Genomic DNA, 26,842 nt, shown 5'->3' with positions numbered 1-26,842 from the left:
GCTTATTTCTCCGGATTAAATATTCTTGGAAACGTGTGATAATGTAAGTGCAAGTCAACAAAATATATAACATTGTGGTTTTGGGATATTTAATCCAAAATGTTTACATATTGCGCCTTTAATTATTAAAACTGATGCTGCCTTTAAGTGCTATATGGAATAAATACCAGTTTCAAAGTCAAAGTTTGAATGAATTGAGGTTGTAATCACGAAGTAGGAAAGTATTTTCCGATAGCACGTGAAGGCTATGAACCATGACAGTACCTTTTCAAGGATGACAGTTCAGTACTGAAAAGCTTGAGAAAGTCACGTGTCATGGCATAAAATTGTGTAGATGTCCGTTGTTGAACAGCAGAATAAATGTAGCATTTTGCCTTAAATATCCTGTCTGAAAGGTAGAATGATGTCAGATTGCAAAGAAAGACTGAAGATGGGAAAAGGAGTTTGGGGAAACGCCTGCCTGTTTAAAGTAGGCTAGGTGATACACAATGAAGTTAGAGGTAGTCTTTGAGATAACGCGCCTGCAATTTTTAACATGACATAAAGCTGTGCGTGTTAAAAAAGATGTCATGTCGACTTTGAAAGTGGATATCCCATGTTCTTTGAACGCAATTCAATAAGTTTCAGTAAACCTTGAGGCCAAAAAGGAGACAAAAACTTCGTGCGTCAACGACAGTCAACAGGTCCTTTTGTGTCTCTGCAGCACAGAAGGTGAAGCGCTTTGGACGTCATTCAAGCATACAGATAAGATATTTTAAAGAAACGTAATAGCTTTGCAGTATACTATAGAGGGAACCACCATTAGGTACGCTATACATCGAATATACATGTCACTTATATATCAAACTTGGGTAATGTGACTTATCTTGCGCTTTGTTTTTGGAGGATTGCCAACAGCGCGTCAGAGCCCATGTCTGCCCTACTGCTGATACTCAGCGGACGGTATATGGTTGGATGTCTCATCTCTGAGAACAACAGATGAATACGCCGGACTTGGACATTAACCCACATGGTTACAGCACATAATGCATCGATACGGATCGCCACCCAAGAGCTGGCTTGGACTTCGTTTGCGACTTGGTAAGTGGCTTTGTCTTGTACGTGTTACCGGCTGCAATAAAAGAAGACATGTGAGGTCTACCTGCATATTGTGCGTATTTGTGGCAATGATGACAACTAGTGCTAAAACAACGTGCTGACGCGATAAGTTTTGAGGATGTCTTAAAGGGATAGTTCATCCGGAATTTTGCTTAATGTCCCACTCTGAAGATATCAAGCTACAAAAATCATCATAATCACTAATTTTTAATCTCTTTATTTTAACTTGGGTGATAACCAGATAAAGGTGGTACTGGAAAATTTTTGCAGGTGCGATGTCATTTCTAAGTCATTTCTGTACATTCTGAGTCTGACTCTGTTAGCTGACTAAAATGACTGTACTGTGTGTTTGATACCTGAAAATAGACTGAACTTGGTTTTACTTGTATTTAGTTGTGTCTGTCTGTACAGGATTATGTCCTTTTTTGGCTATTTAAATCCAGTCTGCCACTCTTTGTCATGGCTTTTCTCGTTCCTCACAATTAGATTTGGCTAAATTGTGTTTATGTTGTGACAGTCAGGTAGACAGACAGCTCTATGGTTTACTTTACTTCTCCACTGGCTTATCATAAGGAAATGTTATTCAAACTGTATCAACAGTCAACAGCTCTGTTTCAACATCTGCAGGGGTAGATTGCATTTAGGTTGATTTATCCAGATAAAAGTTATACCAGCTGATTTTAGAGGAAATGGTTCCTATTCATAGATGTTGACTATTATAATTTAGAGGGTCAGTATTAATATTATTACATTTTAAATGTACAATTATTAATTTCCTTACTGTCTAAATGTTATTTTCTATAGATTTCCTTTCTTTATGTAAATGCCATTATAACCCTCACTTGCTAGTTATTTTTTCCCAGCAAGATTGACCACAAGATTGCAATTTTACATTCTTTTCATCAATATAAATAGTTTGAAATCCATATAAAATATTTTGACAGTGGAAACAAAGTGACTCTTCCAACCAAAGGAAATTCCTCTTATGTTCCGTCTGTGAGGTCCAGGGCCATAGTTATTAAATTCAAACTTCAAACTAACAAATCGGGCTTTTATGAAGCTCACAGTTTATTAAGTGGTATTTCATAGAATAATGTCAAATATAGTCTAAGCTTTGGAATTAATGATGAAGAACAACGCCAGAAATAAAGACCTGTTTACCTGATTTTAAATTGCATGAAACTGTTTTGGCTATTTGGGAACTGTCACTTGGCTGACTAATTTGTCATCTAGCCTCCAAACCAAGCCCATAACTGGTTTCAGATAGACCGGCCTGTTCGCCGTGTGCATGACTGTCCTAATGCTAGCGTTTTAAACAAAGATAAACAATGTCAGGAGAATCACAGATCAGAGGATTAGCCACTTATTATAATTGACTGTAGTAGCTGTCACACCACAGTGTTCTTTCATGTGTGGCCAATATGCTGGTGCTAACATATGTTTTACATGCTGAGTATTGTGAGCTTAAGATAGCATGATGACCAGCCAAATGCAATGCTGCAGACAAAATATGAGTGTGGTGTGATGATCATTAGCATTTAAATAAATTATTATTACTTGTATATTATATTACTATCTCTCTGGGTGCGCTAATGCGCTTAAAAACTATAAAATGATATATGTATACTTTATATATCTAAAACTAACTTACCGTTACTTAAATTAAATTAATAGACATAGTGACTTGTGAGTTCATACTGACTTCTAGACTGTTTATTATTTAAATTCTTAAGACATGTTTTGTAGTCATGCTTTTGTCTGCCACAATGTAGTATTTTGAATTATCATCAATTGGTTGCTTTTATCAGTGGGATTATGTTATAAACTTGATGAATTAATTAGGTAACTCGATTAACGGTCCTAGTCTTTTTAAAAAAAAACTCTTCTATGTACTCAGTATCATGAGGGAGCACAACAGTACACCAGACGAGCTATTTGAATAGTCAAACAACTCCTATAGCGCAACATAGAGCAGAAACAAGACTCCTATTATGTCTCAACAATAACGTTTGAAAGTAATTATTTAATGTAATAACAGCCAGATGAAGTGAGCTGTAATTATAAAAGATGTTGTTGTACACCAGGTCGCAGAGATAAATGTCTAGGTGAAGATCAGAAGAGGTTTGTTGTTTGTACATGTCCCAGCGAATGATTAAGCTGACAGAGTTTGAGACTGCGGCGTATTGGCTTGACTGCCACTGGAAGCCTGGTCATTAAAACTAACCCCTGCACGTCACACTGCTCCAAATCACTACCATATGGCTGGAAATGTTGGATCCCAACAGCTAAGACTCTCTCATGCTACTCTCTAATTTGTCAGAGCAAAATTAGAAATTGTGGGGGTTCTGGATGGCTCTCGCCAACTCTTGCTGCTATTCTCTTAATCTTTATCTTAACCCTTTCTCATTTTCCACTTTTTGAGAAATTATTGTCTTCCATTACTTTCTCTATATCACTGACTGTGGCTTGAGAGCCTGTAAACTGTATGGTTTCTGCTCCATTGCTCTATATGATAGTGTAACTTTGAGATGCATGGAGTTTGTGGGCTACAAGTAGGTGGACATCTCAAAAGGCAGCTTTGTATCTCTTGCCATTCTGAAAAGTCACAGGTCCAAGTCTCCCTCACATCCCAGCATGCACTTCACATGTGTATGAATGCATCGCTTGTCTGGCGTGCTGTGTGGGTCAAGCCCCCCCTCTCTCTTCCCCCCCTTTACATACTGGCTCACAAAGTCCAAAGTACCCAGCCTGGAAACTTTAGAGAAATCCAGTATTCTGAGAACTTTTCTCCACAAGAGAAGCCACTGAAGTTTTAGTACATTCTATAATTTGGAAAAACATGAATAGTAATCATCTAAAGACTGATGTTTGGTTCAAGGTGTGAAGATCATCATCTCAATCTCCTCTGTGTGTTGACAAGTGAGATGTGGCATTAGATTTATCATTACATTTGGATTGTGAGGCACAATGTTTCATTGGCGACGGCATGGGTCTTATGAACTGGAAACTCTGCCATGTACTCCGAGTGAGTTGGGGGTGGAGAAGTACACCTGGACCTCCCTCATGGACATCACCCAGAATTCTTGTGGTAAGAGATTTTAATTGACACCACTGAATGGTGTAACACAGTTTGGTTGAATCATTATCTATTTTTTACCCAAAAGGTCGATTGCAGATTGTATTTTTAAAGTTTTTTTTGTTGTAATTTTGGAAAATGGATTGGCTGCATGTTATTTCTCATGCCGTGTTTCTTCTTACAACCAAGTACAGTTTTCATTGAATGACTGGTCGAAGAATAAAAAAAAATTCCCAGAGTGCCTATAGTTTACCCACAAATTGAAAATGTTGTCGTCATTTACACATCTTCATGTTATTCCCAAACATGCATGAATTTCTTTCTTCTGTGGAAAACTAAAATTACTCTAGATAAAAAAATGCTCCTCGATATAATAAATGGACTATCAAGCTTCGAAAAAACACCTAAAACCATCATAAAAGTATAGTCCAAACAACACATGCGCAATTTTCAGCATTGGCTGAAATTTTTGTATTTGCTAAAAATCTGGCCTAGAGTTTTTGTGGTCACCATAGAATTTTATTGGAAAAGAGCAACAACAAAGGACATTCAGCTACAGTATAAATTAACTTGTTTTGTGATCCATGGGAAAAGTCAACAGACAGTGTTTTACAGACAGTAAATACATGATAGTTTTATTCCATTTTATTTATTTATTTGATTGGATGTGTGTGTGGTACTGGTAAGCACTACATTATGGGGATAAAATGTCCCCACAAAGATTAGAAATCCAAAAATGTTTGGTCCCAATGTGGAAAACAGCATATAAATCATACTGTTGTTTTTTGAAAATGTAAAAATGCAGAAATATTTCTGTGATGCGTAGGTTTAGATGATAGAATATACAGTTTGTACAGTATAAAAATCATTATGTCCAAAAACAAGTGTGTGTGTCTACTTGTGTCTACGTTAAAATCTATGTTTTACACTTAGGTCTAGTGGAACAAAATGGCTTCCTTTTTTCCTTTTTTTTTCCTTTTCCTTTTCCTTTTGTTGTGGTTTTGTGGGAAGAACCACATGTTTGGTTTCCACTTAGTCAGAAGGTTCAAGAGACTACTGTGACTCCAAAGTGCAGAGGGAGAGTGAGTTTGTAGCTTGTCCATATCCTTACAACAGTATTTAATCTGTGCTAATAATGCCCCAATTAGGACCCACTCTGAATCACCTTTGCCTTTGGAAGTGTTTTGTCTGTCTAATCACTCACTCAATCCCTCTTTCTCCACACAGTCAAACTATTTTTTTTTGTTTACTTAAATCTTTAGATGTATTTTAAAGCTTGTGAAATACATTTGGCAGTTGTGCAATGAAGTGAAGTGTGTAATTTTTGTGCCTCTAAGTGGGACCAAAAAGTGCTGTGAAACAATTATTTACAAACTGGTTTCCCAAAGACATTGACCATCTGTCTATGTTACATAAGCAGGTTGTGCCTCCCTAAACTCACGGCATCGGTTGAGCTAATTTTGCTATGTCAGGTTCTTTCTAATCTCATTTCCCAGTCTCAAGCCCAAAATGCAAGAGGATTAGTAAGATAGAAATAAAGAATCAAGGACAACCTCGCTTACAGACCTTCAGCTGATAATGTTTTGACTTTCTCAGACCTTCCAAAACATATACTGGCATCCATGGCATCATCTTGGTGTTCCTCCAATGGAGGCAAAAGGAAACAAGTATTAAATATTTCCGCTCTAGCACTTGAGACAGTAGATGTGCTTAATGCTCCTCAGGAACTTCAGCAAACAACTGGGTAAACAGAAGGGCATGAAAAACAGATCCTGGCATTCTGCACATTCCTTACATAGAGAATTTTTTAGGAGGTGCCCTCTACCTCTGACTAAAGAAGGAGAAATGGAATATTCTTCATCGAGAGATGGAGGCGAGTATGGAGAAGGAATGTGAGCAGTGTTGAGGATAATATCTAAAGTCTGGCTACTGTGTGATGATGCTCTGCTTTCAGGATGTTAGAAAATATGCAGATGACTTGATGAATTAGGAACTGTGCACCTTTTATATACCATATATGAATATAGCAAACATTCACAACCATATTATATATGGTTGTGAATGTTTGCTATATTATCACATATCACAACAAATATATGTTCTGTTACTTTTTTTCATTGATGAATGCATATGATGCAGATCGGGGGGGGGGGGGACACTGGTTTGGGGTTTTTAACTTTTTTCAAAATTATTTGTAATAAAGCAACCTATAAGAATGTTTCTCTGTAATGTTGGCTGTCTGTCTTTTCTATGTTGTTGATCTGGTCTCTTTTGTGTATGTTGTTGTCTGTAAGGGCTTCTGCTCAACCAGTTTTGAGGTGGCAGCATTGCTAGAAAAGAGATTGAGTGGTTGAATCAATGAAAAATCTTTTTCACATTAAGGCCTGTGGGTTTCTAGGTAAGAGGAATACCACTGCCCTCACTGAAAGGAAAATCAGCCAGTCTGCCAGCAAACTTGTAATGTCTGGAAATCTTAGATTTCCGCCAACTTTTTTCACTCTCTGTCTGTTTTTCTCTATTTTTCCTCTTTCTTTTCCTTTTTTGTGTTATTTTCAATTATTCAGTTTTCAGTTAATTCCTTCCTCAAGGTTTAATATTTGTTAGAATTATTTTTTAAATCTCTCCTGGTACCAGTTTCTATAGTCTTTATGGACTTGCTAGCATGGCTGAAGGAAAGGATGGAAAGGATTTATATAGGCTATGTTATAAATAGATGCATGCAATTTTATATGATCTGCATATCATGCAGTTAAGTAGTTGCCGTGTGAATTGTATCTCTTGTTTTTGGTTCTCAGTTTTTTCAATGGCTCTCTCCTACATATCCCCCCAGCTGCCTCATCTATTGCTGTATTGCTGTTATGTCTTTTGGCTCATGCCCAAGGACATATCCCCCACAGGCTCACTGTGTTCAGAAGAGTCCCTCCATGGTACCCTGTTATGAAATATCTCAATCATATTTATCTCCTTAATTAATCTCCTCTATATTACCTCTGGATATTTGATGCTTCGATATAGAGCTGTTGAGCCTTAAAAGTAGGACGAGAAGGGAAAGCGTTCTTTCGAATAAGTTTTTTAATTAGTTTGTTGGTTTACTTGTAAAATATGCTATGAAAAACACAATTATGTGAGTTTACATGCTTGATGTTTCAGACAGCCATTGTAGTATCTATGTAGCAACTTGCTAGAAGCTAGAAACAGGAGTTTCAAAATGGAGGACTGTGTGTAATATATGTTGTAGAGTGAAAGTTTCTAAGTAATATTACCACACACCTTATTTTACTTATAAATCAAAAATTGGCTTTTAAAAATCCATAGGAAATTCCCATGAAAATAGCAATTAGCCTTCATGTGCGATCACATTTACTGTTGTTCGTCAAACAGTCAAGCGGAAATGATTTTGCAATGGGTTCATGTTGGTCTCACAGATTCGCAAAGGAAGTTTTTGACCAAAAGAAAGCTGCTTGATTTGAAAGCTGTGCTTCATACATCACTACACTATTGACAACAGACAATTAACCTTTTTTGTTTGTGAAATTTGACAGCATCTTTCCAGTTTGGCCTACAAATTGACCTCACTTATAATTCCCTACTACATAGAGTTGACCTTTAACCTCTGTTTGTCTGTTGTTTCAGGTGAGAAGCCTGCACAAGAGGAAAAAACCGGCATCTTGTGTCAGCATCCCAACTGTCCCGAACGGCGGCTTGCTTCCAAGGTAAGACATCAGAATGTGTCACATGGCATATAAAGCCCTGCAAGGGTGACAAAAAAAGGGTAAACCTTCACCACTTAATGTTTTCGTGAACTCTTATGCACAAAAAATTCCAAGTATGCTTATTGCATTTATCACAGGGAATATTTCAGGACAATAATCATTTGTCAGCATGTGCGCTTAGGGAACTGTGAGGAAAAACAAAATTTTTGTTTGTCTTTGTGCTGTTGAATGCTCGGGGGTGAGAGGAGGGATGTGATGTTATAGGTGGCATTTCACCAGCCTTCTCCTGGGAGTCTGTGGGTGCGGGCATGGAAAAGTGAGATTACTGTTTGCACATATATAAGGCTTTTCGCACATAAACACACTTAAACAAAACACAATATGTCTCTCCCTTCCTGTCTTTCACTCGCGCTCCCTTTATTATACACTGTCTCTATTCCCGTCTCTCTCTTTTTGTCTGTTAAAATGTAATACATCTAGTCTGGTGACACGGTTTTGATTGGGTTTTATTGTCATGGGTTCATTGCCAAACTGGTTTAGCTAAAGAGTCAGTGTATTCCTCCCATGTCCCTACTTCTTCTTTTACATCAGTCAATCACATTTCCTTACTGACAAACTCAATGCCTATTCATTACCCACACTTTCCACTTTTGTGTTTTAACAGGCGTTCCTTTACCTTTAAAATTGTCAATTACAATGCTGCTGCAGAAATGTGCTGACGTATTAGTCTTCAGGTTGGATGTAAACAGTGTTTGAATTGAACAAAAACAGGTGCCAGAATTCCCTTTCTTTGCATATATACAGTATATATATATATATATATATATATATATATATATATATATATATATATATATATATATATATATATATATATGTATATACACACTGTATATATGCAAAGAATATATATATATATATATATATATATATATATATATATATATATATATATATATATATATATATATATATATATATATATATATATATATATCAGGCATAACATTATGATGTGAATAATAATGATTTATCTCTTCATCATGGCATCTGTTAGAAGGTGAGATATTTTAGGCAGCAAGTGAGCATTTTGTCTTCAAAGTTTATGTGTAAAAAGAAGGAAAAATGGGCAAGCCTATGGATTTGAGTGAGTTATTTTGAGACTCCAAAACTGCAGTTGTGTGGTGTTCTTGGTCTGCATTGGTCAGTATCTATCAAAAGTGGTCCAAGGAAGAAACAGTGGTGAACCGGTCAAACAGACGAGCTACTGTAGCTCAAATTGCTCAATAAGTTAATGCTGGTTCTGATTGAAATGTGTCAGAATACACAGTGCATCACAGTTTGTTGTGTATGAGGCTGTATGATCATGCTGACCCCTGTCCAGCCCCGAAAGTGCCAACAGTGGATACATGAGCATCAGAACTGGACCATGGAGCAATGGAAGAAGGTGACCTGGTCTGATGAATCATGTTTTTTTAAATGGCTGGATATGTGTGCGTCGCTTACCTGGGAAACACATGGCACCAGGATACACTATGGGGAAGAAGGCAAGCCGGTGGAGGCAGTGTGATGCTTTGGGAAATGTTCTGCTGGGAAGCTTTGGGTCCTACCATCCATGTGGATGTTACTGTGATATGTACCACCTACCTAAGCATTGTTGCAGACCATGTAAACCCTTTATGAAGACGGTATTCCCTGGTGGCTGTGGCATCTTTCGGCAGATAATGCACCCTGCTACAAAACAAAAATGTTTCGAGAATGGTTTGAGGAGCACAACAACAAGTTTGAGGTGTTGACTTGCCCTTCAACTTCCTCAGATATCTATCAAATCAAGCATCTGTGGGATGTGCTGAACAAACAAGTCCGATCTATGGAGGCCCCACCTCACAACTTACAGGACTTAAAGGGTTAGTTCACCCAAAAATGAAAATTATTTCATTATTTTCTCACCCTCATGTCGTTGGACACCCGTAACACCTTCATTCATCTTCGGAACACAAATGAAGATATTTTTGTTGAAAGTTGATGGCTGAGAAAGGCTTCAGAAAGGCCTCCATTGGCATTCAGTACATTTCTACTAACTCAGTCACAAGACCCATAATAGGCACTAAAGACTTCGTCACAAAGTCCATCTCACTACAGTGGCTTTACAATAATTTTACGAAGCAACGAGAATAGTTTTTGTACACAAAAAAATCTAAATAATGACTTTATCTGCCAAGATATCGTCTTCCGTGTAGGTCTCTGACGTGAACTCACCTGGAACTCACGCGATAGCGGCGCAACACCTGTCCACCCAAACACAATCAGTAAGAATCCAACTACAAACATGGCCAAGACCAAAGACCTGTCCAAAGACAAAAGACAAAATTGTACACCTCCACAAGGCTGGAAAGGGATCCGGGGAAATTGCCAAGCAGCTTGCTGAAAAAAGGTCCACTGTTGGAGCAATCATTAAAAAATGGAAGAAGCTAAACTTGACTAGGGATGGCGTAAACTAACCCTTTATTGACTGACCACCAAGCCTCATTAGCCGATTGAAACTGGTTAACCGCTATTTGAAATAACAGCCGTGAGCCGCGCCTGCAATTTCGCAACCCTGTCGCATCTCTCTGCCGCTGTGCCTCCCGCTCTCATACACACACTGTCCCGGCGCCGCCGCCTCCCTTCCACTCACATCACTTTTTAAAAATCCCAACAGCGCAAAACATGAGTCCCGCAAACGCGCTGCCGAGGAGGTTGTTTGTAATCGGAGGTCAAATGGCTTCTTAGTTTCGAAATGGTTTGGGTACAAAGTGATCGCATTGGAAGATCATTTAAAACATTGCCGCAGCTCATTTAAGAAAATGACAGCTCCGAAGAGATGCCACTTTAGTTCGAGGTAGTGCTAACAATAATAAAGAAAGATGATGATCAACACCTTATGTGTTATCACTGAAATGTAGATGTAATATATTTCCAAATGTAAGCCCGCATTTTGTAAGCCCAATTGTAATTCCGCATTTTATGCAGAAGGCACGCTTCATACTGTCGTCTGCCCTGGCTCTAACCTCGAGTGTTTTAGCCTGTTTACTTTTTGCAAACCTTGTGAGCGCGCAAACCCAAATGCTGTGACCTCATGCCAAATGTTTTTATTGGTTTATTAAGTACAAACAGGCGAGTTATGAAAAATTGAGTGTGAGGGATTTGTTCACTTCACACAATAAGATTTTGGAATGAGATGGCTAATTGTAGTAGCGTTTAGTCCACTGTCTATAATAGCCTAATTTAGAGATCACTTTTTTTTTAACCGTCGACTTTGAAACGTTGTTAACATTGATACGGTCAACCATCGGTCAAACGGTCATCGGTTAACATCCCTACATGACTGTCAATCTCCCTCGGATTGGGGGAGGCTCCATGCAAGATCTCACCTTGTGGGGTGACCTGAAAAGAGCTAGGACCACCAGCTGGGGGGGGGGGGGGTAGCATCATGCTTTGGGGGTGTTTTTCTGCACATGGGACAGGGCAACTGCACTGTATTAAGGAGAGGGTGACCGGGGCCATGTATTGTGAGATTTTGGGGAACAACCTCCTTCCCTCAGTTAGAGCATTGAAGATGGGTCGAGGCTGGGTCTTCCAACATGACAATAACCCGAAGCACACAGCCAGGATAACCTAAATAAGGAGTGGCTCTGTAAGAGTCATATCAAGGTTCTGGCATGGCCTAGCCAGTCTCCAGACCTAAACCCAATAGAGAATCGTTGGAGGGAGCTCAAACTTCGTGTTTCTCAGCGAGAAACCTGACTGATCTAGAGAAGATCTGTGTGGAGGGGTGGGCCAAATCCCTCCTGCAGTGTGTGCAAACCTGGTAAAACTACAGGAAACATTTGACCTCTGTAATTGCAAACAAAGGCTACTGTACCAAATATTAACTGATTTCTGGATTTTTTAAATTTAGATTATGTCTCCCACAGTGGACATGCACCTACGATGACAGACCCCTCCATGATTTCTAAGTGGGAGAACTTGCAAAATAGCAGGGTGTTCAAATACTTATTTTCCTCACTGTATATACTGTATATATGTCCCCTTAAATAAATACTTTAAATACATGTTGTGTGCATAAGTGTCTTATTACCCGCCCCTAAATATCACAAAAACAACTGAAGTATGATTGGTGGCTTACATGTAAGTCAGGTAATTATAGTTCATATTTGAATGGGCAATTATTGGTCAACATAATGCAGATAATACCTGGCTTTTGAGAATAACACTCTTTTGTCTAGTAAGACCATGGAGGCAGGCTGTCTTGTTGAGCAGGTAAAGATGAGAATAATATGGTTATTTTGTATGCAAGAATAATTCCCGGTACCAGCCTTCAGACTGTGGATACAGATAAACCCAGTATAAAGGAAACTGATAAAGCTTGTTTACACGGTGCATGTCTTATTCATTATAGGACATTACAGTGATGTTTGCTTGTTTTTTTGGTGTCCTACATTTCCTGTCGGCACAACTCTGCCAGTGTCCTCTGAACTTAGTGAGCTTTTGAAAAGAGTCTCTGGGTAAACACTTCTGTTTCTAGTCTTCTCTGATCGAAGCCAGACTTAACTTAATGTACCCAATGTTTTTATCTGAACCAGGAACACACTTATGTCATTACCCTTAAAATATGGAAAGATGAGAGGAACTCTTGTTTATTTGAAAAGAACGGAGAGTTTTCAAGTGTGTGTATGTGCGTGTTTATGTTTTGAGGTCTTTGTGGCTCATCTCTTGTGGGCTACAAATTTCATGTAGGTTTGCTCTTCCTGTATCCTGCAAGGGGTCAAGAGGTGAAAATACACAATGATGATAATGATAGTTTGCTGTTGACGTTTAACTGCTCATCCTGCTAGCTGACATTTAAAGATATAAGTGTAGATTTTTTTAATGTTCAAATACTCTTATCTCAGAGGCAACTGTAAGCAATTCACAGATTATTTTCCCTGAGAACAAGTGTAAATACTGTGGTTCTGTAGTGTTTTCAAGCCATTATTCTGTTTGTTTGAGCATCCTGACTAGCAACAGTGACTCAACCAGTTGCTTGGGGAGTTTGGGGGCGGGGCTATTTGTCTGACCAATGGCAGCTAGTAACAAATTACACACTTCAGCTTTAAAGCAAGCGGCAACCTCCCGCAATCTCTCTTGAAGCCAATAACGAAGTAATGTAAACTGCAATTCCTCGACTGGCCACTAGAGACAGGCTCCAGAAGGGAGCAGAATCTCATAGAGCCCCATGTTAAAATGCCCAACTTTACAGCAGAAAAAAAAAACATGTTTACACCCTGGTACAAATTGTGGTTTTGGTCTATACGTCTAATTTTGACCTTCATGACAACTGTGAGGGGGGAATTTTTTGATAACTCATTTGTTTACGTTTTATAAAGACTTTAAGTTCTGCATAATTAAGGGCGTGGTTACTTTGAATGACAGCTGGATAGCCATTTATCCACCGTCTATAGTCATTGCGTCACTTGAGCTCCGCCCACATCCCGCTATTTTCTGTAATCCGGGAGTGACACGTGATGACTCGCTCGCAAGATGGCAACGCCCACAACGCCCCTACTTTAAGCTTCAGAACGGAATCCTATGAGTGACGTCACAGACACTACGTCCATATTTTTTTACAGTCTATGCTTTAAAGTCACCATGAAATCAAAATTGACAACTCATATATTAAATATATATATATATATATATATATATATATATATATATATATATATATATATATATATATATATATATATATATTTTTTTTTTTTTTTATTTAATTGATTTGCTCTTGTAATTTTTAAACAAATGAACTTTACGTCCCTCTTGAAACAACAATATCGGATGACGAGTTTTTTGTGACAAGATGCCTGCAATAGAAAAAGAAAATGATCCAATCAATTCCCGATGGACAAAATCAAATCCCGTCCTACCTTTTTTCTTATTTGAGAAGCCGTTCCAATCGGATATGTCACAATAGGGAATAAAAGACTATCGCAAATTTCATTTCATGGAAAAAGGCTCTTTTCTTGTGCGTAAACATACTGGTCTTTCATACATGTCTTTATTTTTGAATGTCACAGTTAGACATTTTACAGATTAATACCACACAATATTAACACAGAACAGGATATGTAATATTTTAACACGGCATGAGAGTTTGTGTATGTATATACGTATTTGCTTTGATAATTTATGTGTGTGTGCATTTTCATGCTTGTGTGCATGTGTAAATGTGTGTGTGAAAGTTGTGAAATAGGCCAACCGTCCTTCCCTTACACAAACACAGACTAAACAGTGACTCCACTATAATAAACACAGACATTAGCAGCTGACTGTAATTTGTGTTGTAAAAGATGAACGTGCTGCTTACCAAGACATTACTAAGCTGGAGCAGGACAGAATATTATGGGTTAGCAGATTGGCTAATGGTGTCTTTCAAACACTTTCTTCATGAAAATACCAGAGTGTTGCCCTGTCACAAGGTTGCCAATGTTTTGGCTTCAAAGGCTTGATTTCAGTTAGAAAAGTAGGTTAATTGCTTTTCAGTCTTCAATAATATATATAATCTATTGGCTTCAGGTTAACCTGGCATCCCGTCGCAATGGATTTTCCTCACAAAATAATTTTAAAGACATTAAGAAGCTCGCAACCATGAAATGAGCTTATTAAAAGAATCGTTCACCCATAAAAGGAACATTTTCACCATTTATTAATATAGTTCCAAACCTTTATGACTTTCTTTCTTCTGAGGAACACAAAATATTGATAAATGTTTGTTTTTATCCATATTTGAAAGTCAATGTTGTTTGGACCCCAATGTACTTCATAATACTATCTTTTGTGCTGCTTTTCCTTTAAAAAATAGCAAGTTTCAAACTCGTTTACAGTCGTTAACATGATTGAAAGGATTATTTCAGCTTCTGCAGCAGATCTGTGCTGTGTCTCCTCTGTCACTGTTTTATCTCTTTTTGTGTTGCCTAACAGCTGAGTGTGAGAACAGACTGAACTCACACCTGTAAAGCAACAGCCTCGGGAGACACCCACTTTAAAACTTAATGTGCTGCCTGAAATATTTCAAGGACAAAAGAATTGAAAAGTTAGTGGAGGAAATTAGTATTCGTGGAACACTTTGCTTTGTGAAGCCCCACTTACACTTTCGACCACCAGATGGAGCAATAATACTCAGCTTTTAGGAAAATGTCTACTGTGTGAGTGTGCTAAGAAAGTCACATGGACAAAATAATTCAAATGCAGATTTTAACTTTAATAAAGTTTAATTAAAGTGAATTACAATTATTTTAATTATTGCAAAAAATATAAATAAACTATAAACCAATATTTCATGAATCTTTCTCTTAAAGGTTTAGTGTGTAAATTATTTATATTTTAAACTACTCTCATATCACATAACCATGATTAATCCTTCTGCAGGTTGAATTCCTGGAACGTAAATACTTTCTCTCTCTGTGTGCCGCTTTTAAAACATTGTATGCAAAAAAACTGACTAACCCTACCCGGCAACGTTGGCTCAACCAATGGTGTGAGTTCAGGGCGGGGCTGTCTGTTTAAGTGACCAATGGAAGACGTTAGGAGTGTTTTGTGAAACTGTTTGGAAACCGGTTGTTATTGACTACATCCGAAATGGCATACTTCCTTACTATATAGTAGGTGAAAAACTGTATGTTACAAAAGAAGTATCTCCAAATTCACTGTACTGTGTGATAAACGAGTTGGAAAAAAGTATCCGGATGATCTCCTACTTCCAGCGAGATTCTGAAGTATGCATGATGTACCCTTTACTATCCCATGATGCCACAGGAGAGGATGGAGGTGAAGTGACGTAACTCATGCTGGTATAAGTCAAATGGTAATGACAAAATGGCAAATGTTTGCTTAGATTACCTTCATACAACACACATTCATACTATAAAGAACACATTTTTTTTGTGGTCTAAAATATGTGATTTCGGATGCAGCCAAAGCTTCATATGCCACTAATGGAGGTAGAAATGACATGATTAAACTTAACATTTTATTTAAATAATATCCCCCAAGATTTGTCCCCGTTGTACTCACATCGCTGTACCAGTTGTCAACATTAATATCTCTTAATTCTCTTCTTCTTGTTTGCTTTCTTTTGCCAAACATAGCTCTCCACTCTCCCATTCACTCCTTTAAAGGAGACCTGTGATGTCACCAGGCAGGAATTAAGACTTTGTATGAATAAAGAGGTCACAATGCATGACCCCTAAGGTGTAAAATTACAGTCGTTTTCAGCTCTGCATCAGGTATAGAAATCCTCAGGCATAGACACGTGTAATGACGACATGCTTTATAATAAAGCCTTATGTCAGTCTGATATGATGAGCGCATGGGATCAACATACTATGTATTTGTTTTCTTTTCAAAATCTGAACATAAGAATAAAACAATTCCAAGTTAATTATACAGCATTAATATCTTAAATTGAGCATGATATTGCTTGGATACTACATATAATATACTCTTTAGAATGTCATTTACTAATGCTTACTCAAAACATACCATGTTTAACCCAGGGCATTTTTCAAATGCTTGAGTGCTTCCTGTCGTTCACTGAGAGACAAACAGTGAGCTCATACTTGTAGTCCTCTTACGCATCCCATTCCTCATAAGGGAAGGCAGAGAGACGTTGCCACAGAAAGTTGTTGTGGATTCAGAGTTGAGTAAAAACAGGAAATGTATAGAAGAGTGACTTTTAACTGTTGGAAATTATGACACTTCTTTATCCCCATGTTTTTGTGAGAATGCCGTCATTGGGGCATGCTTTTCTTGACCTGTCACTTCCTTTAGCTGTTTGCTTTCATTTTTATATAGTCTTTACTAAGTTTTATATAGTCTTTCTTTACTAAGACACTAAGAACTAAGTCATTATTAAGCCTTACATCAGCCTGCTATATAAAGTACACACAAAGAAAGAGAGGAAGGATGGAGAGAGTAAAAAAAAGGGTTTTTTGATACTGTAATATTCTGGATTTGGAAGAAGTAAGCTCAGCCGCAGGCTTCAAAGACTCTGTTTTTATGTAGGATATCCTGACACCAGATGACCCAGCACCCTGCAGGGATGTACTCTGGGAAGAGTCTGAGGTACATGATGGCAGGAGACTGTTGTTGAAGGCCAGTATTTAGCAGAATATTGAGCAGAGAGTCACACTGTTCTGTTTTTATATATATATAAAGAGTATAGTAATTAATGCTTTTTTCGTGAGTAAGACATTTAATGGATCGGAAGTGACAGTAAACACATTTATAATGTTGCAAATTTTTAAACATTTAATATGCAAAATTTAAAGCAAATTGTTTCAAACAATTTCTCTGTCTACACCAACCAGAGCAGTGTGACCCTCTGCAAACTGGCCATCAACAACAGTCTCCTGCCATCATGTACCTCAGAATCTTCCCAGAGTACATCCCTGCAGGGTGCTGGGTCATCTGGTGTCAGGATATCCTACATAAAAACAGAGCCTTTGAAGCCTGCGGCTGAGCTTACTTCTACCAAATCCAGAATATTACAGTATCAAAACACACACACCTACACACAGATATATAGTCACACACACACACACACACACACACACACACACACACACACACACACACACACACACACACACACACACACACACACACACACACACACACACACACACACACACACACACACACACACACACATGTTGGTCTATGTGGTTTACAGGGACTCTCCATAGGCGTAATGGTTTTTATACTGTACAAACCGTATTTTCTATCCCCTTACACTGCCCCTGCCCCTAAACTTACCCATCACAGGAAACATTCTGCATTTTTACTTTCTCAAAAAAACTTCATTTAGTATGTTTTTAAGGCCATTTGAATTATGAGGACATTTGATATGTCCTCATAAACCACATTTATAGTGTAATACCAGTGTAATACCCATGTAGTTATACAAATTTGTGTCCTCATAAACCACATAAACAGGCTCTCACACACACACACACACACACACACACACACACACACACACACACACACACACACACACACACACACACACACACACATGTCTGGTGCGCTATCTGGTGCGCCTAAAAATCATTAGGATAATAAGTAAAGATCATGTTCCATGAAGATATTTTGTAAATTTCCTACCGTAAATATATAAACGTATTATCAGTAGTAATATAATAAAAGTAATAAAAAGGACTTCATTTGGAAAATGTTTCCGAAATGATTCGTTTTTTTGGTTTGTTTTTTTACACCCTCAGATTCCAGATTTTAAAATGTCCTATCCTAACAAACCATATATCAGTGGAAAGCTTATTTATTCAGGTGTATAAATCAACAAATACCCATATGACTGTGATCCAAGGTCAGAGTTTCTCTGAAACTCTCCAACTCCTCTGGCTCCTCTGGCCATTTTAAAAGAAAACAATTTAAATTCTCTAGATTATTAACACTAATGCAACCGATTTCTATCTTTCCCAAATGGCAGGTGCTGTACTTATATGTTTGTAACCAACATGGCCACCGAGTGAACTGACTTCCCTTGGACAAGATGGACAAGACTAATGTTGCATGATAATCTTAAAATGCCCCTAACTACCAATGGCGATATATTGGCTTATCACTAATAGTATACATGCATCATGCATTTGTCTAAATACTGTAGGTGGCTGCTGATCTAAGATACATTTCATCTAATCACTAAAATGAGAATATGCAATGGAAGATCATAAGAGAGGCAGAGCTTTGTGTGTTTGTTTTTGTATGGGTGGTTGGACAACTGTGTTTGTGCACGGCAAAATCAGTGGGAGCGGGTGTGGCTGGAAAACCGCAACTCTTTAACACCCTCTTTTAGATCTAGTCGGTACACACAGCTGCTCTATCTGAATCACCTATATCACCACACACACATACTGTTCAGAAGCAGCCAGTAAGAAAGGAAGGAAGCAGGGGAAGTGGAAGTTGGGAGAGAGGGAGAGCAAGAAGGGGTGGGGGGGTGGGCACTCAAAGCAACGAGTTGTCCCGAGACTCTACGTTGTTCTCTGACTTTCTTACGGACTGCAGAGAAGCTGTCACTTCAGGGGGGAGAGAGACGCTCGCAGACCTGCACACACACATGCGTGTGACATCAGCATCAGGTGTGTGTCATGAATGCATTATTGCATGTTATTTCACAGCGGCAGCTGAGGTTTTATGGTTGTTATTAAAAAGTCTCTGAGCTGTGTGAAGTGCTGCGTGTTTTTTTTTTTTTACACAGATGTGTGAAAGGTCTCAGAGAAATGAGGCATAGTCAGACTGATGACAGAGTTAGTATTCTCTCTTAGCTCTCTCTTGAGTCTTGCTGTGTGCTTTCCTCCAAAAGCGTTTTGTTCTGAGTCACAGTGTCATGCTGTAGCATTTGTTAGATATTGCGCTTTGTGGTTATTTTAATCATTTTCTTGTTTAAAATCTCTGCAATGACCTTTAAATGTGGGCGTGCACTGGTTTGAGATTGTTTGAGGTCTGCTCATGATAACTGCGAGGAGAGAACAATAATGGACTTTTTTCCCAGTCCTCTCCAGGCCCTTTGTAAACAACTGCACAAGACAATCACAAGCTGATTGCTCTACATTCTCTTGAGGTCATGTGGGGCAAAACTAAAGATGGATTTTGTGCTTACAAGGCCTTGTAAAGTAAACCTTACTGTGCCATTTGTCTTACGGCAGAATGATCACCTATGATATTTTAAAAAAAATCTAATTTTTCTTAAAGTAATATGTGTGTTTTTATTTACACAAACCAAATTGAATGTTATCTTATTTAAAAGAATTATGTCGGCTATTTGCATTGGACATTAAACAACTTTCACTGGTCAACCATTAGTTAGTGTTAACAGATACAATCTTATTTATGATTTTTTTTAATATATGGACATAAGGATGCTTTCAAATGTGGCAGTACAAGCATTCATAATGTTGCAAAAAAAATAATAATTATTATATTAGAAATTAAGGCTGTTCTTTTGAACTTCATTTAGCAAAGAATCCTGCAAAAAGTCTTGTTTACGTAGAAAAATTAAGCAGCACCACTTTTTTCAACATTGATAATAATAAGAAATGTTTCTTGAGCACCAAATTGGCATAATAGAATGTTTTCTGAAGGATCATGTGACACTGACTGTAATGGCTGCATTAAATTCAGTACTGACACTACAGAAATGAGTATTAGCAATGAAACACCTGAGAGGTGATTTTATATTGCACATGAAGATACAACATTGCCTGTTTTATTTGTGTTACTTTTCTTTACTTCCAAATTAATATAATTTTTGTTTACTTAAAAATTAAGAATGAAACAAATATGACAACTTAAGAAAAAGAGAAGAAACGGCATTGTTATAGCTCTCGGAGGTTCTCTGAGAAATAATTTTTCCTTACTGTAACTCACTGCAAAGGCATTTCAAATCAGAGGACAAAGACAAAGGGAAAATCGAAAAAGTTCCAGGTAGGATAAAGTAACAGTTTGTCTTGGCAGTAGTTTCTCACAACCTTATTTAGCCTTATTTAGCAGCAATCTGGCTTTACTTGTTCTCAGCTGGAAGCTATAATCAATCGTGAATGGTACTCTTCACATTTTCGGTCATCACAGGTTTTTGCGATTTATATAACCTCTAAAATCTGCCCATTTTCCTGTTGCTTGTCTTCCATTGTTTGTTGGGGTTTGCTGGCACATGCCCTCTGTCTTGCTTGCTCACTTCTTGTGGTTTTCTCTCAGAAAGTGCTCAAGCGCTTTGTCACTACCTCAGAATTTGTTTTGGCACATTCAGAAGCTTGAGTATGTGTGCTTGAATATATTTTGAGGGGTTTTCATTTGATCCTGAACTTGAGATGTAGCCATGTAGAAAAATCACTGCTTTTATATGGCGGCTCAGGTTTTTTTTGTTTTGTTGCATGGCTCTCTGTCTGAGTGTGTGCTGCTTCTGTTGTGAAGCATATCAAGAGAACAATAGAAGGAAGCAGACAACCAGGAGGTCTTAATCCCTTTCTTTTTCTATCTTTCCACACTTTATTTCCTGCTGCTGTTGGCTTTATAGAACTTGTCCTTTAATGGCCTTTGGTAAGAATGCTGATGCAAATTCATGGTATGTTGAGCCTTATGGTAACACAGTGTTGCATAATAGCACAGCAGGATGTTTCTTGAACTTTGTATGTCCCTAGAGTTCATTTATATATATATATATATATCTTTCTTTCTTTTTTTTTTCTTTTTTTTTGCTGAACACAAAGGAAGATATTTGGAAGAATGTTTGCAACCAAGCAGATCTCAGCTATTGACTACCATAGTGGGGGAAAAAAAATACTATGGTATTTTAGCTGCCTATGGTCAATAGCTGCCGAGATCTGCTTGGTTACAAACATTCTTTCAAATATCTTCAAATATCTCAAATATCTTCTATGTGTAAAGCAAAAGAAAGAAATTTGGAAACTTTATTTTGATAGTCCACTTTAGACATTCTATAAGTAACTTTACAACATGTCAACTAACTGTCATTAGAGTATTTGTAGACTGTCTGATTAATATTTACTAAAACTTTATTTTGTCGGCCCCCCAACAGACATTCTACTGACTATAAGTAACTCGGCAACAACAATTCATCTTATTCTACTAACCCGAACCCTAACACCTAACCATAACCTTCCAGTCTACTGACAGTCTACTAATACTCTAATGAGAGTTAGTTAACATGTAGTTGCAAAGTTACTTATAGTTAGTAGAATGTTTAAAGTGGACTATCGAAATAAAGTGTAACCAGAAATGTATATAGGTTTGGAACAACATGAGTGTGAATAAATTATTACAGATTTTTTTTAAATTTTTGAGTGAACTATACCTTGAAGGAGACATTTAAGTTAAAATATTATACCATGCTGTCATCATTAATTTCTGTTTATTTTTCAAATGCCTTTTTTGTGTAGATTCTGTTTAACCACTGTCTTAGTTTGGCCCAGGCTGGAAATCATAAAAAAGCAGATTACTGCATTATAAAACATTTGATAAACTGAGTCACAAAGAGCTATACACAATGGAGCTTTCAGTCAAAGACAAAATGAGTCAGTGGAATGTTTATATACAATTTACAATATAATATACAATGTATAAGAGACATATGCATAAATAACATGTGAAATACACATCAACCATTTTAATATTTATCATGAATGCAAATCTTCATAATTATTTATATACATTTTAACACAAATTTTGTCTGCTAATCATTGTGGCGCCATTTCCACCAGTGAGCAACTTTGCCAATAATAAAATGTTATCAAAAGTATCATAGTTAGAAATGTCAGTGCAGAGAGTGCTTGAGGCATGTAATGTGTGAAGATAAAAACAGTAAATATCAGTTGTGAACAGAATATATTGTGTGATTTATTTCAAATTATGCATAATATATCACAGAATTATGCAGAGTATATTATGCAATTTATTTCAAATATGCAAAAATGAGTATTTTTATTTATTTATTTACTTGCTTAAGATGTATAAAATGTAATTTTCATCACTGTCATATCCACCACAGAATGCTAAACACAAAATAATTTGAGATGTGGTAACAATTGCAAGGTGCTAAACATATTCTTGACTTTCCGTAAAAAAATTAAATTACAGAAGTTTCCTGTAGTGTATGGATATACACTGTTGAAAATTGTTAAAGGACAAATTAAATAAGCAAGTGATAGTGTAAAAATTGCTTTAACAAGGTTTATTTTAACTTTTTAAGTCCCCAGGGCCAGAAGCACCCATAGTTGAAGAAACACCTATCAACATTAAATTGAAAGAAAATTGGGTTTTGGTCATACTGCCAAAAAGCAATTGATGCACACACATTTGGATTTCACACTGCTGTGTTTTTCAAAATGTGACATTGATGTATGATTTATGCCTCAGGTTTGTCACCATCCATCGTGTCAGAACCTTAGAGACGGCAGCCCACTGCACCTCTGTGAGTCATGTGACTCAAACTGCCATCCCGTCGCCCGTGACGGCATGCTCTTTGACAGGCACCCACGGTTTGACCTGCAGCCACAAGGTAAAGTTCTCTCTGTCTGTTCTCTTTTTCAACTTTTCACTTGTTTCAGCAATTGAGATGAAAAATGAAAATGGATATCAGCTACTCTCAAGACAAGGATGACACTTAGGGTTAATTATAATTACCAGCTTCTGGCAGGATGTTAGAGTTGCCTTATTTCCTCTCGCCCACAGGTTCCATCCTGGCCCGGAACGTGTCCACTCGTTCCTGTCCACCTCGCACCGGTCCCCCCTCTGACATGGAGGACGGAGAGGATGGATGCGCTGACCTAGGGTCAGTTCTTTTTCACATTTATCCATTGATTCTTACATCCATTATGGGCACAGGCTTGGGTTTGTTAGAATGAAAGAGGAAGTATGCGTACTTTCCAGTGGCGTCATCCGCTGGAGAACATCTGGGATAGCATTATCTATTCACTGTAAAATGTAATAAGTTGACTTTACTTAGATAAAGTGAGGAAACCTATTGCTTTAAAATTTTGTACAGAAAACTTGTTAATGTAGTATACTTCATTCAAAATTATTAGTTGTGTTAACTTGTTATTAGTGCTCACATTACTAGGAAAATGTTAGGAAACTGATTGCCTTAAAATTCTCAAGTAAGCTGAGCTTAAAAAAATAAGTGAAGACAAAAAGCAACAACTGATCCCCATTCAACACTTATTTATTACTTAATCGGTTTCCACGTTTTCTTCAAGTAAAGTGAATGTATTTTTAGTAGCTCACCTAGCATGAATGCACTTAACATTCAATTAAGTAAGTTTTCACAATTGCATCAAGTTCTTCTTACTTAAACCATTTAAGTTGATCTGTGAGCTGAGGAAGTGTACTCCCAGAATGCAGCACGAATAAATTAATCACAGGGCAATCGTGACTCCGTTTTATTATTTTTGTTTTTATTTTACCATTTTATTTGCTGTCTTTTGTCAGTATAACCCCAATAATAACAGCAAATGAACTTGTAATGGTCTTATTAAGTGTAAAACATTTTTTTTTAGCATTGTTGTGTTTTGCATGCTCAATGTTGAAGTCTGTGTGTGACTCAAGCATGGGCAATTTTGGGATATTGTCACAAATATAGAGGCATTATAGCAACACATTTAAAAGTTTTTCAAAAGTGTTAGCAATAAAATGTTAAAAGATCATTAATTGGGATTACATTTTTATATTTATATATATAAAAATGTAATCCCAATTAATGATCTTTTGTAAGTTTTGTTGATGTAAGTTCTAAAAATTATTGGACATTAAGTAAAGTTAATTAAAAAGTCTAAGTTAGAATAGCAATTGGATTTTACAGTGTTCCTTTTGATGCTCAAACTACTTTAGGAAATGGAAAAATGGAACGAAGAGCATAAATCTGAACTCTTGAGTTGGCAGCATCCTAAATGGATGGGTACAAACTGTGTTTTTGGCAGGCTTACTGAAACTTCAGTTGAACTAAGGGGTTAAAGACTAAGTAGCTTTAGCTTACGGCACATCTCTTTTTTGGTTGTTACGCACATGGGGAGATTTCACTAAGAATGAATTAGAACTCCTGAAATAGTTTATTTGCACATGCTGTTTGCATTGTTTTGTACACAAGTCACTAAAGCAAAGATAGAAACTGAAACATGCCATTCATGGTTGGTTCAATCATTCCTTGTTTTTTGTGCTTCTCAGGGATCGCAGGAGTGGAGGAATGAAATTGGTTAAAAAGAAGACCAGGCGCCGACACACAGATGTAAGAGAAGCATTAGAGTTCTGATTTTTATTAAGGATGTATGCTATTCTTTCTCAAACTAATTATTTAGTTTTGCTGGCAAGATTTTGGGACTTGATGTACCTCTGAGTCAGTCTTGACCTTTCTTTGTCTGAAGATTTAATCAGTTTGTACTGGCGACAACTGTTTTCCTAAAGCATAAGCTGATAGTCTGTTCTTCACTCCTGTAGGATCCCAGCAAAGAGTGCTTCACTCTAAAGTTTGACCTAAATATTGATGTCAGCATGGAGATTGTCCCAGCTGTGAAGAAGAAAACCTTGAGGTAACTTTTAGTTTGAACCTCTAGGTGGCGCAATTAACAAATCAATGCATTTCAAATCACGTATAGCTGACCTTTTAGCTTTGCGTTTCAGAGAAGTCCTGGGTGCCGTGTTTGAAAGAAAAGGCATCGAGCTGTCACGTGTCAACCTGTTCCTAGATCAGTCCAATACCCCACTTTCACTCGGATTTGAAGCCTACCGCTTCGGTGGCCACTACCTCAGAGTACGAGGTAATGGTCTCCTTAATGTACTACTTCCCAACACTATACTGTGAAATCAGTTGACAGGACTGTGTTTTGGCTAGTCAAAACAGATTCAAACAGAAGTACTCATGTAACGACTCGATTACAGTATAACTTTTCACAATTTTCTTAATATAAAAAAATAGAGATTTAACACTTTTGTTCATTTAATGTTGCTAACGGTCGCATATTATGACCAATGATAATATATAAAGAGTGAAAGAAGAAATACTGGAATTTTTTTCTGGTATTCCAGCTACTATTTCTAATGACTACGATTTAGATGTAAATGCTATGGTGTGATGAAAAAATGCTATATAATTTTGACTTTTATTACTTCAGCATTTCTTAAATTTTCATTTACATTTATGCATTTGACAGTTGCTTTTATACGCATTCATGGTATACAGTTCATTGGCATTTCCTACCGTACATTTCCTGTGAACCTTACACTGTAAAATAAAAAATTGAGAAAACATAACTTTAAGGCAACCAGCTGCAGAACATTTTTGAGTTTTCTCAACATAGGGCCAATAATTGTACAAACGTTGTTTGAGTTATCTCAACTTTTTTCATGTTAAATAGTTGAATAAGCTTGAAAAGATGAATTTGTCATGCAAAACATACGTAAGTTGGATTTTTTACAGTGTAGTAATGCCTTTTTTAATATTTTCTAATAAAAAATATTTGTTAAAATAATACATAACCCCTCCTCAAACTGCTGTAACAGCATTGTAATTAAGAATTCTATTTAATTTCATTATGATTTGATAATGATCCAAAGAGCACTCTAACCGTTCAAAGGGAATTAAATAGTCACATAGTCAATAATTCTATGAAATATAGTATCAGCAGGAAAATTTATCGGAAATTAAATAAATTCAAAACCATTTCCAGAAAGCATAAATGCTTATTATGTGTGTGTGTGTGTGTGTGTGTGTGTGTGTGTGTGTGTGTGTGTGTGTGTGTGTGTGTGTGTGTGTACAGCTCGACCAGGAGAGGAGCTGAGGGTGGAGAGATGTGTGAAAGACCCCCGTTCTCTCAGTCTGCCTATCATGAGGTCCTCCAGCACACATAGTTCCTCTACTGACCGAACAGAGCATGGCTCTCTGGGACGCCGAGAGGCAGCAGACCTGCGAGTCGGCCTGGTAGGTCACTCTCTCTATATAGGGGAGACCGGGGCTAGTTGTCACAAGAGAAGTTTCATGAATTGTTTGGACATTTATTGAAAAGCCTTAACTAAAGGTACCATGGTGACTGCTTACCACATTTAGTAAATTTTACCTTATTTCCTGGGCATTAACAATGAAAATTTTAAATTTTATAATTTTTTTGTCAAGTCTTTAAGGGACACGTTAAAAAATGTAGGATTGTTAATGTTTTAATCAAAAATATAACAAAAATTCAATAAAAACAGTAATATGGTGAAATATTAATACAATTTAAAAATAACTTTTTTTCTTTTAATGTATTTTTTAAAAAGTTATTTATTCCCATGACTCCTGTGCAAGTCTTTGCTGTCACTTTTGATCGATTTAAGCCTTCCTTGCTGAATAGATTAATTCATTTCCCTAAAA

At 37.2% G+C, this 26,842-nt stretch overlaps 1 protein-coding gene across 3 annotated transcripts in view; it reads left to right on the top strand.

The window, feature by feature from the left end:
- Positions 1-578: 578 nt before the first annotated feature.
- Positions 579-26,842, top strand: part of plekhg5a (pleckstrin homology domain containing, family G (with RhoGef domain) member 5a) — a 43,201-nt gene continuing 16,937 nt past the window's right edge. The window contains exons 1-9 of one of the 3 annotated variants that reach the window (XM_067432130.1): positions 579-805; positions 886-1,080; positions 7,808-7,887; positions 22,861-23,002; positions 23,176-23,275; positions 24,664-24,724; positions 24,934-25,025; positions 25,117-25,253; positions 26,253-26,413. In XM_067432130.1, coding sequence (XP_067288231.1) covers positions 1,026-1,080; positions 7,808-7,887; positions 22,861-23,002; positions 23,176-23,275; positions 24,664-24,724; positions 24,934-25,025; positions 25,117-25,253; positions 26,253-26,413 — 828 coding nt within the window. In that variant the 5' untranslated portion in view covers positions 579-805; positions 886-1,025. Of the gene's footprint in view, positions 806-885; positions 1,081-4,048; positions 4,187-7,807; positions 7,888-18,945; positions 19,068-22,860; positions 23,003-23,175; positions 23,276-24,663; positions 24,725-24,933; positions 25,026-25,116; positions 25,254-26,252; positions 26,414-26,842 lie in introns of those variants that run through there. The other 2 variants (XM_067432129.1, XM_067432131.1) reach the window with 2 other exon arrangements.

This window comes from Pseudorasbora parva, chromosome 22 (assembly GCF_024679245.1).
Source record: "Pseudorasbora parva isolate DD20220531a chromosome 22, ASM2467924v1, whole genome shotgun sequence".
In the NCBI taxonomy this organism is placed as follows: domain Eukaryota; kingdom Metazoa; phylum Chordata; class Actinopteri; order Cypriniformes; family Gobionidae; genus Pseudorasbora; species Pseudorasbora parva.
The sequence above is the reverse complement of the archived record's forward strand: the minus strand, read 5'-3'. Positions and strand labels throughout refer to the sequence as shown.